This window comes from Chlorocebus sabaeus, chromosome 17 (assembly GCF_047675955.1).
Source record: "Chlorocebus sabaeus isolate Y175 chromosome 17, mChlSab1.0.hap1, whole genome shotgun sequence".
Lineage (NCBI taxonomy): Eukaryota > Metazoa > Chordata > Mammalia > Primates > Cercopithecidae > Chlorocebus > Chlorocebus sabaeus.
Genome location: NC_132920.1, coordinates 35,557,495 through 35,570,759, shown reverse-complemented (window position 1 = coordinate 35,570,759; position 13,265 = coordinate 35,557,495). Strand labels below are relative to the sequence as shown.

The 13,265-nt window shown below is 49.3% G+C and overlaps 1 protein-coding gene across 1 annotated transcript; it reads right to left on the bottom strand.

Moving 5' to 3' along the window:
- Nucleotides 1-542: 542 nt before the first annotated feature.
- On the bottom strand, nucleotides 543-5,585 carry LOC103221614 (E3 ubiquitin-protein ligase makorin-2-like). Its single transcript, XM_038005684.2, has 3 exons — nucleotides 4,674-5,585; nucleotides 4,456-4,566; nucleotides 543-1,275 (listed from the first exon to the last, which is right to left on the bottom strand). Exons 1-3 carry the CDS (start codon nucleotides 4,805-4,807, stop codon nucleotides 1,035-1,037), a joined length of 486 nt encoding a protein of 161 aa, XP_037861612.2. The 5' UTR covers nucleotides 4,808-5,585; the 3' UTR covers nucleotides 543-1,034.
- Nucleotides 5,586-13,265: the final 7,680 nt, after the last annotated feature.

Sequence of the window (13,265 nt, the reverse complement as noted above, 5' to 3'; positions counted from 1 at the left end):
TTTGCAAATGCCAAAATAGCAAGAAAGAAGTTTCTTCCAGACACTTTCTGTTTCAGGTAAGCAGCTCTAACTTTACAGGGGATGTTTTGGGTCTTCAAATGACAAGCTGTTAGAGGAGTGGCACCTGATGCATAGCGGGCAGGGTCAAGAATGCCAAACAGCCTGCAATACCCTGTGCATCCTCACCTACAGCTTTACTCTGAGTGGCTGTGGCTCCCGCCCACCAAGGTCTGTATTCTAGCCACCTGAAAGGGAACAGAGAGGAAAAGTTCTAAACATGGCTCAAGGACCCTGGTGGATCCCTGAGTCCCTTTCACAAGATTCATGAGGTTATTACTATTTTCATAATGCAAAAATGCACCGTGAAGTTTTCCAGAAGCTAAGTGACAGGTAATATTGCAACAGATTGAATGCAGAAGCAGCCTTATTGCCCTTGGCAGTGGGGCTGGGGTGTGAGCAGACCACTCTTCAGACACCAGCAATGATAGCTTAGGTGCATTTTATTGGTTTTCTTTCAGAGTCATTCTACAAAAGAACAAAGTTAAAAACCAAGGCCCTGGCAAGAGGGTTTGAACCTTTCTCATTGCAGGAGCCCTCCCCTGTTCCTCCATGTCCCCAACTGTGTCACTGCTGCAGTTCATGGGGATGGAGGGCTTGCTACATTTGCCCCCCCACCAAACCCAAAAAGGGAAAGACCTACCACCTAGAAACTCCTTCCCCTCACCCCAATTTCCCTCAAGTTGATCCTGGTTACAGAAGGCCGTGGTAAGAACTGTTGGGATCCTGCAGGAGTTCTGAACCCCAGAAGGTCATGGCCAGGGCACCGTCTGTGAAGAGCACATTGTCCTCTGGCTCAGCACCCCTTAGGAACAATGTTGGACTCAGCACCTGGGAGTAGAGAGAAAAATCAGTGAAAACCCATCAACTTCAACACCAGCTGCCCCAGAAATTGAGAAACTCAAGACCCATATATAAGGTTGGGCAGGTTGTACACAGCACAAAGGTGCCACAGCTAAGTAGGCACCATATTCGCATCATAGACACCGTCCATAGGTTTTATATTTATCACAAACATTTATTAAAAGCCATGAGCAGCAGCCTCCCCTGCCCCATACCCCTGCAGTTACCACCTCACTCCCAGAGGCCAGGTGCACTCTCTCAGGCCAGGGAGGACCGGAGGTCAGGGCCTTAGCTGGGAGCTGGTGCAGGTAGATACACTCAGATTTGAAGGGGCAGCGGCCATTTCCTCGCACGAAGAACCGGCATCGGATCTGGCTATGAGAGAGAAGACGACCATCGCCTTCAAGACCTGTTACCCCAAGAACAAGGGGCGCTCGAGGCTGACACATAAGGCTGGGCAGGCTGTACACAGCACTAAAGCCCTACACCTAAGCGGACACCACTAGCATCTTAGTGTAGCTTTTATATTTATTCAATCTTCCAGCAGATGGCAGTAAAGCATCTTAAGGGGCCCCTTTCTGTAATTCTCAGTCTCCGTTTGGGCCAGCAATAGCAGTGACCCTGGGAACCTCCTTTCATTTTTCTGGGTTTTTTTGTTTGTTTTTGGGGTTTTTGTTTGAGATGGAGTCTTGCTCTGTCACCCAAGCTGGAGTGCGGTGGCACAATCTCAGCTCGTTGCAACCTCTGCCTCCTGGGTTCAAGCGATTCTCCTGTTTCAGCCTCCCAAGTAGCTGGGACTACAGGTGCATGCCACCACGTGTGGCTAATTTTCGTATTTTTAGTAGAGATGGGGGTTTCACAATATTGGCCAGGCTGGACTTGAACTCCTGACTTCAGGTTATCCAACCATCTTGTCCTCCCTAAGTGCTGGGATTCCAGGTGTGAGCCACTGTGCCCCCAATTTTTTTGAGATGGAATTTCACTTTTGTTGCCCAGGTTGGAGTACAGTGGCATGATCTGGGCTCACTGAAACCTCCGTTTCCCAGGTTCAGGAGATTCTCCTGAATCAGCCTCCCAAGTAGCTGAGATTACAGGCACCCACCACCACACCCATCTAATTTTTTTTGTATTTTTAGTAAAGACAGGTTTTCACCATGTTGCCCAGGCTGGTCTCGAACTCCTGACCTCAGATAATCTGCCCATCTTGCCCTCCCAAAGTGCTAGGATTACAGGCGTGAGTCACCATGACTGGCCTTTTTTTTTTTCTTTTTTTTTTTTTTTTTGAGGCAAGGTTCTTGCTTTATCACCCAGGCTGGAGTACAATGAATGGCATGATCATGGCTCACTGCAGCCTTGACCTCCTGGGGCTCGGGTGATCCTCCTGCCTGAGCCTCTCGAGTAGCTGGGACTACAAGTATGTGCCATCATGCCTGGCTAATTTTTGTATTTTTTGTAGAGATGGGGTTTCACCATGTTGCCCAGGCTGGTCTCAACTCCCAGACTCAAAAGTTCCTCCCCCTCAGCCTCCCAAAGTTCTGGGGTTACAGGCGTGAGCCACCATGCACAACCCCTCAGCTGCTGCTTCTACAGTATGAGGATAGTAAGAGTCCCTGTTTCATGCAGTTTATGACGTACAAAGCCTGTCACACAATAAACCTCCATCTACACCATCTCCTATCACATCCAGGCCTGAGAGCTCCCCTTGGGAAACTTCCAACTAGTGGCCCAGCTGCCAGTACAGTTGCTGTTGAATAACATAGGCTTGAACTGCCTGGGGCAGCTTATATGCAGACAAGATCCTGGAGCCAACAAGACCAATTCCCTCCTCTTCCTCTTCATCCTCCTACTCAATATGGATAAAGTCTTTAATAGTAATCTGCTTCCACCTAATGAATAGTAAATATATTTTCTCTTCCTTATGATTTTAATGCTTCTTTTCTCTAGCTCACTTTATTGTAAGAATACATACTATGCTATATAATACATATAACATATAAAATCTGTATGAATTGACTTTATGTTGTCCAAAAGGGTTCTGGTCAGCAGCATGTTATCAGCAGTTAAGTTTTAGGGGAGTTAAAAGTTATACATGGCCAGGTGTGGTGGCTCACGCCTGTCATCCCAGCACTTTGGGAGGCTGAGGCAGGCGGGTCACTTGACCTCAGCAGTTCAAGAGCAGCCTGGGCAACATGGCAAAACTCTGTCTCTACAAAAAATACAAAAATTAGCCAGGCTTGGTGGTACGTGCCTATAGTCCCAGTTACTGGGGAAGATTTCTTGAGCCCAGGAGGCTCAGGCTGCAGTGCGCCGAGATTGCACCACTGCACTCCAGCCTGAGCAACAGAGCGAGGCTCTGTCTCAACAACGGCAACAACGACGACGACGTTATACATGGATTTTCGACTGCTTGGGGTTCGGTGCCCCTAACCCCTAAGTTGTTCAAGGATCAACTGTATTTCCACTCTTCCACCTGTCTGCCTGGGGCGTCCTCTTTTTTCTCCTCCTGAGGAACCCTGTTCTTCCCATGCGCAGCTTCAATACTTCCCCTTCTGTGACATTCACTCGAGTTAGTTTTCCCTTCAGTAATTTTGTTGATGCAGCTATTAGAGTTCACAGGTGTCTCCAGAAGAAGGCTGACTATCTCCTGGTGAAGACAAGACCTCCTTCTTTATCCTTCCCTATACACTTTGCATAGATCAAGTGTAGTAAATCCTTTGGGAAGGTGGAATTAGGAACTTGGAATTGCAGCTCATTCCAGATTTTGAATAAGTGCTTACCCTCCCCAAGAGATTCAGACCTACCCAACATTTCCCCATCGGCAAAGGCTGTCTTTCAGCCCCCTTCTCAGCCACCCCATGTTTTCAAAGAGCAGCTAAGCAAATAACATGTATTCGAATCAGTTTGTTTTCCCGTCTTATGATCAATTGGAAATAAAAGCCAAAGCAGGGCTTCTCATGGTACAGAGAAAACCAGAGTTGCTCTGAGTTGATTCTGAGCCAAGTTAGAAGAGAAAATTGGCCCTGGTGTTCCTTCTGCTATCTCAGGCACTCCCCGTTTATTAACTGGGCTTTCTTTTTCTTTTTTCTTTTTTTGAGACAGAGTTTCACTCTTGTTGCCCAGGCTGGAGTGCAGTGGCACGATCACAGCTCACTGCAACCTCCACCTCCAGGGTTCCAGTGATTCTCCTGTCTTAGCCTCCCGAGTAGCTGGAATTACAGGTGCCCGCCACCACATCTGGCTAATTTTTGTATTTTTACTAGAGATGGGATTTCACCATGTTGGCCAGGCTGGTCTCAAACTCCTGACCTCAGGTAATCCGTCCACCTTGGCCTCCCAACGTGTTGGGATTACAGGTGTGAGCCACCATGCCTGGCCTTATTAACTGTGCTTTCTGAAATCATGAAAATAGTTCATGCCTTCACCTGCCATTTTGGTCACTCTAAACTTCAGGGTTTTGAGGATTCACTGGCTGGGGACCATGGCTGAACCGGAATGAATCAGGGGCTACCTCCTCCACTTGCCTAACCCTGAGTCTTGTTCCCTCTGCAGCCTTACCTCGTCCGAGCCTTGAAGTTCCTGATGAGTTGCTCCTTGTGGGCCCCCTTGCTCACCCAGAATTTGTGGGGGATGATGTAGCTGGAATGGACACGGCACTGGGGACACGCCCTGCAAGGCAGTGGAGTAGAAGGTGGGAGAATAGTCACAGGCCCCCAGGCCGGCCTCCTCCCTAGGGTGTTTCCCTCCCTCCCTGTTGGCACCTCCATGACACTGACTTGATGACATCCAGCGGGAAGTCCTGCCGGTTCTTCCGCCAGGTGCGCAGGCAGCCCAGACAGTGGGCGTGGGTGCAGTTGGGCAGGATGCCGAAAACCCGCTGAGCCTCTGGCTTGTCCCACACTTTGTCCATGCAGATGCCACACACCACATCCCGACTGTCCTGCTTCCCAGGCAGCCACAGGTAGGGTCAGACACTCCACCCGCATGCCCACATTCAGCCTCAGGTGCCACCAAGCCCTCCAGTCCCTCCTCCCACAGCAGGTCTGGGTGTCCCAGAGGTCCAGAAAGCCATCTTTTGCCACCCCTCACCCACAACCTGCTGCACCTCAAGGTCCAGGCTCTGAAGGGGTGCCATGAGCTCTCGGACAAGGTGGAACTTCGGCAGAGACTCCTGGGAGTGGCCGTGATTCCCGTCAGCAGCTGTTGGGAAAACTGCATCCATTCACTCACCCCTGTGGCAACCACTGAGCATTTTCTGCACACAAGGCTCTGTGGTAACCCACATCCTGCCCCCAGATGGGTTAGAGTACAGTCAGAATTAGAAGCCTCTCATATAGGCCAGGCTCGGTGGCTCACACCTGGAATCTCAGCACTTTGGGAGGCCAAGGCAGGTGGATCACCTGAGGTTAGGAGTTTGAGACCAGCCTGGCCAACATGGTGAAACAATCTCTAGTAAAAATACAAAAATTAGCCAGGTGTGGTAGCAAGTGCCTGTAATCCCAGCTACTCGGGAGGCTGAGGCAGGAGAATCACTTGAACACAGGAGGCAGGTGTTGCAGTGAGCTGAGATCATGCCATTGCACTCTAGCCTGGGCGACAGAGGAAGACTTCATCTCAAAAACAAAAAAACCCAGCCTGTAATCCCAGCACTTTGGGAGGCCGAGGCAGGCAGATCACGAGGCCAGGAGTTCGAGACCAGCCTGGCCAATATGGTGAAACCCTGTCTCTACTAAAAATTCAAAAATTAGCCAGTCTTGTTGGCATGCGCCTGTAGTCCCAGCTACTCGGGAGGCTGAGGCAGAAGAATCGCTTGAATGGGGAGGCGGAGGTTGCAGTGAGCTGAGATCGTGCCACTGCACTCCAGCCTGGGAGACAAAATGAGACTCCGTCTCAAAAAAAAAAAAAAAAAAAAAAAAAGAAGCCTCTCCTATAGCCATTTAGAACTGTGCTGTCCAATATGTAACCAAGAGCCATATGCGGCTCTTGAGCTACTGAAATGGGGCGAGTCTGAGTTGACACCTGCTATAAGTAGAAAATAGGGCCAGACGCAGTGGCTCCTGCCTGTAATCCCAAAACTTTGGGAGGATGAGGTGGGTAGATCGCTTGAGCTCAGGAGTTGGAGACCAGGCTGGACAACATGGCAAACTCTGTCTCTATCAAAAATAAAAAAATAGGCCAGGTGCAGTGGCTCACACCTGTAATCCCAGCACTCTGGGAGGCCGAGGCGGGAGGATCATGAGGTCAGGAGATCAAGACCATCCTGGCTAATACAGTGAAACCCTGTCTCTACTAAAAAAATACAAAAAAATATTAGCTGGGCGTGGTGGCAGGCACCTGTAGTCCCAGCTACTCAGGAGGCTGAGGCAGGAGAATGGTGTGATCCCGGGAGGCGGAGCTTGCAGTGAGCCAAGATGGTGCCACTGCACTCCAGTCTGGGTGACAGAGCGAGACTCTTTCTCAAAAAAAAAAAGGATGAAGTACTGATACATTCTACAATATGGATGAACCTAGAAAACATCACACTCAGTGAAAGCAGCCCGACACAAAAGGCCACATGTTGTAAGATTCCATTCAAATGAAAAGTTCAGAACAGCCAAACCACAGAGACAGAATGTGGATTAGTGGTTACCAGAGGCTGGAAGGGCGGAGGATGAAAGTGACTGTTAATGGGATGATAAAAATGTTCTAAAATTAGGTAGCAGTGATGTTTGCATAACTTTATGAATTAACACACTGAATTGTATAAATTGGTGAATTTTTTGGTTTGTGAATTATATTTCAATAAAGCTGTTATAAAAATTACATATGTGGGCTGGGCGCAGTGGCTCACGCCTGTAATCCCAGCACTTTGGGAGGCTGAGGCGGGCGGATCACGAGGTCAGGAGATCGAGACCATCCTGGCTAACACCGTGAAACCCCGTCTCTACTAAAACTACAAAAAAATTAGCCAGGCGTGGTGGCGGGCGCCTGTAGTCCTAGCTGCTCAGGAGGCTGAGGCAGGAGAATGGCATGAACCTGGGAGGTGGAACTTGCTGTGAGCCGAGATTGTGCCACTGCACTCCAGCCTGGGCAACAGAGCAAGACTCTGTCTCAAAAAAAAAAAAAAAAAAAAGAAAAAAAATTACACATGTGACTTAAATTTCTTTATAATCTAACTAACATTGATTTAGAGCAATAATTTTAAAAATAGCCAGACTGGGCACAGTGGCTCACGCCTGTAATCCCAGCACTTTGGGAGACCAAGGCAGGCGCATCACGAGGTCAGGAGTTTGAGATGAGCCTGACCAACATGGTGAAACCCCATCTCTATTAAAAATATAAAAATTTGGCTGGGCGCAGTGGCTCAAGCCTGTAATCCCAGCACTTTGGGAGGCCGAGACAGGCGGATCGCGAGGTCAGGAGATCGAGACTATCCTGGCTAACACGGTGAAACCCCGTATCTACTAAAAAAATACAAAAAACTAGCCAGGCGTGGTGGTGGGCACCTGTAGTCCCAGCTACTCGGGAGGCTGAGGCAGGAGAATGGCATAAACCCGGGAGGCGGAGCTTGCAGTGAGCTGAGATCCGGCCACTGCACTCCAGCCTGGGCGACGGAGCGAGACTCCATCTCAAAAAAATAAATAAATAAATAAATAAAAATTAGCTGAGCGTGGTGGTGCATGCCTGTAATCCCAGCTACTTGGGAGGCTGAGGCAGGAGAATTGCTTGAACCCTGGAGGCGGAGTTTGCAGTGAGCTGAGATAGTGCCACTGTACTCCAGCCTGGGTGACAGAGGGAGGCCCTATCTCAAGAAAATAAATAAATAAAATAAAAAATAGCCACTAACATTTAGTGCATACTCTGCACCAGGTACTGTGCTAAGCATATCAACCCTCAAAATGACCCTGTGAGTTAAGTATCATTATCAATGCCATTTTGTAGATCAGGAAACCGAGGCCCAGAGAGGTTAAGTGACTTGTCCAAGATCACACAGCTACTAGGTGGTAGGGCCAGGATTTGGAACTAGGGGTTTGACTCCATAAGCAACATGGTATTCTGCTTTTAGAACACAGAGCAACGGAACTAGAGGAAAATTTCCCTCCAGCCGGGAATCTTGAAGAGGAAGGGGAATGGATGAAAATATAAACCCTGCTCAGAGGCAGAGCACAAGCCCTAGTCTCAGTGCCCACTTGTGCCCACCTGCGGTGCCCCTGATGACTCACATGATGAAGGCAGGGACTTCCAGGAGCTGCCGCCAACCTCCTCAGCCTTGCTGGCCAGCCCCTCCAGGGTAGGCTCCATGCCCCAGCAGGCCCTGGCCCAGCCCCAGCCCCAGCCCACAGACACAGAGGGCAGGTAGGTGGGCTCGGATCCCCTGCGGGCCAGTCCTAGGTGGGACCCCGGCAGAGTGACGCGTGGCTCCGAATGGCGGCGACCCCACTCCAGGGGGCTGGGGGTCTTTGGGTGCTGACAGCTGTAGTGGGGAAGAAGAGAATGAGGAGACAGGGACAGCCCTCCAGGGCTCAGAGCCAGCTTAGCCTAGAACTTGGAGCTGAGTTAGGAGAAGCAGCTCTGGGAAGATACATGATTTGTGAAGGGACTATCTCTCTAGTGTCCCACCCTGACACCACTTCCCCAGAGGGGAAGAAGCGGGACTTACCTGCATTGATCTCCACGATGTCCAGGGAAGCAGAAGCCTTGCTGGAAATACTTGCAGACCTGGGACACCTTTCCATCATGAGCAAAGCGATGCCTCGACCCCCAGTGATGGGCCCGGAAAACAAAGTTCCTAAGAGATTGTCTGAGTCATGCCCAGCCCTGTTTTAGTTCCTGCCTTTGTGATCCTTACAAACAGAGGCTATCTGGTATGGTAAGAAAAACACAGATTCTGGAATTCATCTGGTGTTCAAATCCTGACCCCACTGGGAACACTAGGTGAGTAACTCACCTTCTCTAAAGCTTGGTTTCCTCACTCCTAAAAGTGGGGTAACAGGCTGGGCGCGGTGGCTCATGCCCATAATCCCAGCACTTCGGGAGGCAAAGGCAGGTGGATCACCTGAGGTCAAGAGTTTGAGACTAGCCTGGCCAACATATTGAAACCCTGTCTGTACTAAAAATACAAAAATTAGCCAGGCATGATGGCAGGCACCTTGGACTACTCAGGAGGCTGAGGCAGGGGAATTGCTTGAACCCTGGAGGTGGAGGTTGCAGTGAGCCAAGATCACGCCACTGCACTCTAGCCTGGTCAACAAGGATGAAACTCTGTCTCAAAAAAAAAAGAGGGGGGATGGTAACAATGCCGAGTCCTTGCTGAGTTGTTGCAAAGCATTTTAAGATTTTTCACAATCAACCTGGCTTGGAGGCTCACGCCTGTAATCCCAGCACTTTGGGAGGCTGAGGCGGGCAGATCACCTGAGGCTGGGAGTTCGAGACCAGCCTGACCACATGGAGAAACCCCATCTCTATTAAAAATACAAAATTAGCCGGGCCTGGTAGCACATGCCTGTAATCCCAGATACTTGGGAGGTTGAGGCAGGAGAATCACTTGAACCAGGCAGGCAGAGATTATGGTGAACTGAGATTGTACCATTGCACACCAGCCTGGGCAATAAGAGTGAAACTCTGTCTCAAAAAAAAAAAAAAAGATTTTGCACAATGCATACAGCAGGTGCTCGGTGATCACAGTGATGACTATTACTCTCCCCAAATGCAGAGTTGTGGATTCTGGAGTCAGAATTCCAGGTTCACATTCTACCACCAGGACTAGCTTCACCAGTGGGGGCCTGTAAAATCACACAGGGGCCCTACACTTGCATTAATGCTCTGCTGTCCTGGTCTTGAATTTATTCATAGTTTTTGAACGAGGGGTCCCCACATTTTCATTTTGCAATGGGTCCCACAAGTTATATAGCCGATTCTGCCTAGTACCACTACTTCTTGGTTATGTGAGCTTGGACAAGTCACTTAACTTTTCCACGCCTCAGTTTTCTCATTTGTAACATGGGGATAATAGTAGGACCTACTCCATGAGGTGATGTAAAACTGAAACAAGAGCCTGTCTGTGAAGTCCCTGGCCCATAGCAAGCCCTGGGTAAATGACAGCTGTTCTCATCTCTTATCATCTCCCCTCTCCCTCCCCCTTTCCCTCCTCCTCTGGAGAATCAAGGTGGGAGGTCGAGAAGGGTGAGGGGAGGATGAGGTGAGCAAGCATTTAGTGAGTCTCCTCAGTGTCCAGGCCTAGGCTAAGGGTCTGGGACAGGTACCAGGTAGAAAGGAACTCAGTTGTTGACCTTCCCTACCTTGCCCTGAGGGGGAAGGAGCCCACACGAGGTGACCAGGGTAGGGACAGGGACAGGGGCTGCATTCGAGTCCCATGAGAGCAGGCTGGCCCAGCCCGAGCCAAGGGTCTGCTGGAGTGTGGGTCACACCTCTTCCACAGAGTGTCCAAGGGCAATGTGCTAGCAGAGAAGCAGGCACGGGAAAGGAGAAGCAGGTGGCAGGGCCCACTCTTGCTGGTGAAGATGCCAGATTGTCAGTCACATGACAATGTGACTCCACAGGCGTGGAGCCCCTGCATGATAACTCTAAGACTCCAGCCGAGAACCCAGAAACCAGGGCCAGGACTAGGGCAAGTGAGTGAGGCGCTTACCCTGGACACAAAATTCTAGGGGCTGCCGAAAGAACTGAGTAACCAAGAGAAATAATATGTTATTTCTCTCACTCCAGCAGACCCTCAGCTTGGGCTGGGCCAGCCTGCTCTCATGGGACTCGAATGCAGCCTCCTGTCCCTGTCCCTGCTCTGGGCACTTCATGTGGGATAATAGTATTTCCTACAGCAATATTTTAAAAGATCAAAACTAGGCTGGGTGCAGTGGCTCACGCCTGTAACCCTAGCACTTTGGGAGGCCGAGGCAGGCAGATCACCTGAGGTCGGGAGTTCAAGACCAACCTGACCAACATGGAGAAACACTCTACTAAAAATACAAAATTAACCGGGCGTGGTGGCACGTGCCTGTAATCCCAGCTACTCAGGAGGCTGAGGCAGGTGAATTGTTTGAACTCGGGAGGTGGAGGTTGCAGTGAGCAGAGATTATGCCATTGCACTCCAGCCTGGGCAACAAGAGTGAAATTCTGTCTCAAAAGGAAAAAAATTTAAAAAAAATTTAAAAAGATCAAAACTAATGCAAAACTATTCATTAACAAAATATCATACTTTCAGGCCAGGCACAGTGGCTCACATCTGTAATCCCAGCAGTTTGGGATCGCTTAAGCTCGGGAGTTCGAGACCAGCCTGGCCAACATGGTGAGACCCTGTCTATATTAAAAATACAAAATATTAGCCAGGCATGGTAGTGTATACTTGTTGTCCTAGCTACTTAGCAGGCTGAGGCAGGAGGATCACTTGAGCTTAAAAGGTTAAAGCTGCAGTGAGCTAAGATAGAGCCACTGTACTCCAGCCTGGGTGACAGAACAAGACCCTGTCTCAAAAATAAATAAATAAATAAATAAATAAATAAAAATAATAAATAAATAAAAATCAAACTCTTGAATAAAGGTAGGATCCAACCCTGTGCAACTCATCTCATCCCTTCCCCAGTCCAGGCCCTACAACATAGGCATAAATAACCAAGACTAACGCAGATCATAGCAGGACTCGGACAGAAACAGTCAATAGTGATGGATTGGATGGTGGGGTGGCAGGTCAGGAAAGGCCTTTGAGGAGGTGCTAGTAATAATCATCACTAGTGGGCCGGGCGTGGTGGCTCACACCTGTAATCCCAGCACTTTGGGAGGCCGAGGCGGATGGATCACAAGGTCAGGAGTTCGAGACCAGCCTGGCCAACATGGTGAAACCCCTTCTCTACTAAAAATACAAAAATGAGCCGGGCGTGGTGGCACACACCTGTAATCCCAGCTACTCAGGAGGCTGAGGTAGAAGAATTGCTTGAACCCAGGAGGCAGAGGTTGCAGTGAGCTGAGATTGTGCCACTTCACTACAGCCTGGGCGACAGAGCGAAACTCCGTCTCAAAAAAAAAAAAAAATTATAACTTTTGCAACAATTTATGTTTATGATGAAAATCATCAGATAACTTAGAGTATCAAGGGGAGACATAACTTTGCAAATTTCTTTTAGGAGATTTACAAGTAAAAATGTTGGAATATGCCTGGGCTGGTGAATGTGGGAAAGCAGACAGTAAGAGGCTGGGTTGAAGTAGGGATTAGATTAGTGGGCAGCAGCCAAAGTTAGGGAGGGCTTGAGGGGTGGGGGTTCAGGGGTGGAGGTGAAACAGTCACTGTGGAAGGGGTGAGCCCTGAGAGGAGGAGCCTCTAATCTCAAAGGGGTAGAGCCAGTAACCCTCAGAGCAAGGGACTTGCAGGTCTCACGTCCCCTGTCCACCAACGGAGGATGTGCTGGAAAAGCTTTGCCTTTTCCTAAGGGCCACTAATGAGGCTGACCTCGAGGACTGTCAGAGGCCACCACCCTAGCTCCTTCATTAGCCCAAAAAGTCCGGTGACAGAGCTCTCCCAGCTCATCCAGAGGGACTCTGCCCATTAGATGAGCCACAGAAACAGAGGGTAGGGGCCTTATGATTAAATCAATCTGAAAAACTCTTCAGACTTGGCACAGTGGCTCACGCCTGTAATCCCAGCACTTTGGGAGGCCGAGGCGGGTGGGTCACCTGAGGTTGGGAGTTCAAGACCAGCCTGACCAACATGGAGAAACCCCATCGCTACTAAAAATACAAAATCAGCAGGGCGTGGTGGCACATGCCTGTAATCCCACCTACTCAGGAGGCTGAGGCAGGAGAATTGCTTGAACCCAGGAGGTGGAGGTTGCAGTGACCCGAGATCACACCATTGCACTCCAGCCTGGGCAACAAGAATGAAACTCCATCTCGAAAAAAAGAAAAACTCTTCCTTCTGTCTCTCTTTCTCTCTCTCTGTCTCTCTCTCTCTCTCTCTCTCTATATATATATATATATATATATATATACATTTTTTTTAGGAAGTAAAGTACACTTGGAAAAGGGCCGAGCCGGTGGCTTGAGAGATCCAAAGTCAAATGCAAGCACCTTCTATAATCCAGGTACTGTTGTTTTTTTTGTTTTGTTTTTGAGAGAGGGTGCAATCTTGGCTCACTGCAGCCTTGACCTCTTGAACTCAAGCAGTCCTCCTGCCTCAGCCTCCCAAGTAGCTGGGACTACAGGCCTATACTACCACACCTAATTTTTTTTTTTTTTTTTAATGTTTTTCAGGGATAGGGTATCACTATGTTGCCCAGGCTGGTCTTGAACTCCTGAGCTCAAGTGATCCTCCTGCCTCAGACTCCCAAATTGCTGAGATTACAGGAGTGAGTCACATGCCTGGCCCCTTCTGCATTTTCTTA

What these genes read in the sequence shown, in the direction of transcription:
- LOC103221614 (XM_038005684.2), bottom strand. Translation starts at nt 4,807, where the DNA reads ATGGACAAAGTGTGGGACAAGCCAGAGGCTCAGCGGGTTTTCGGCATC. An exon ending in TTCCCGCTGGATGTCATCAA is followed by an intron (nt 4,567 to 4,673) that starts GTCAGTGTCATG and finishes ACTGCCTTGCAG; the next exon opens with GGCGTGTCCCCAGTGCCGTG. An exon ending in AACTTCAAGGCTCGGACGAG is followed by an intron (nt 1,276 to 4,455) that starts GTAAGGCTGCAG and finishes TCTCTCTCATAG; the next exon opens with CCAGATCCGATGCCGGTTCT.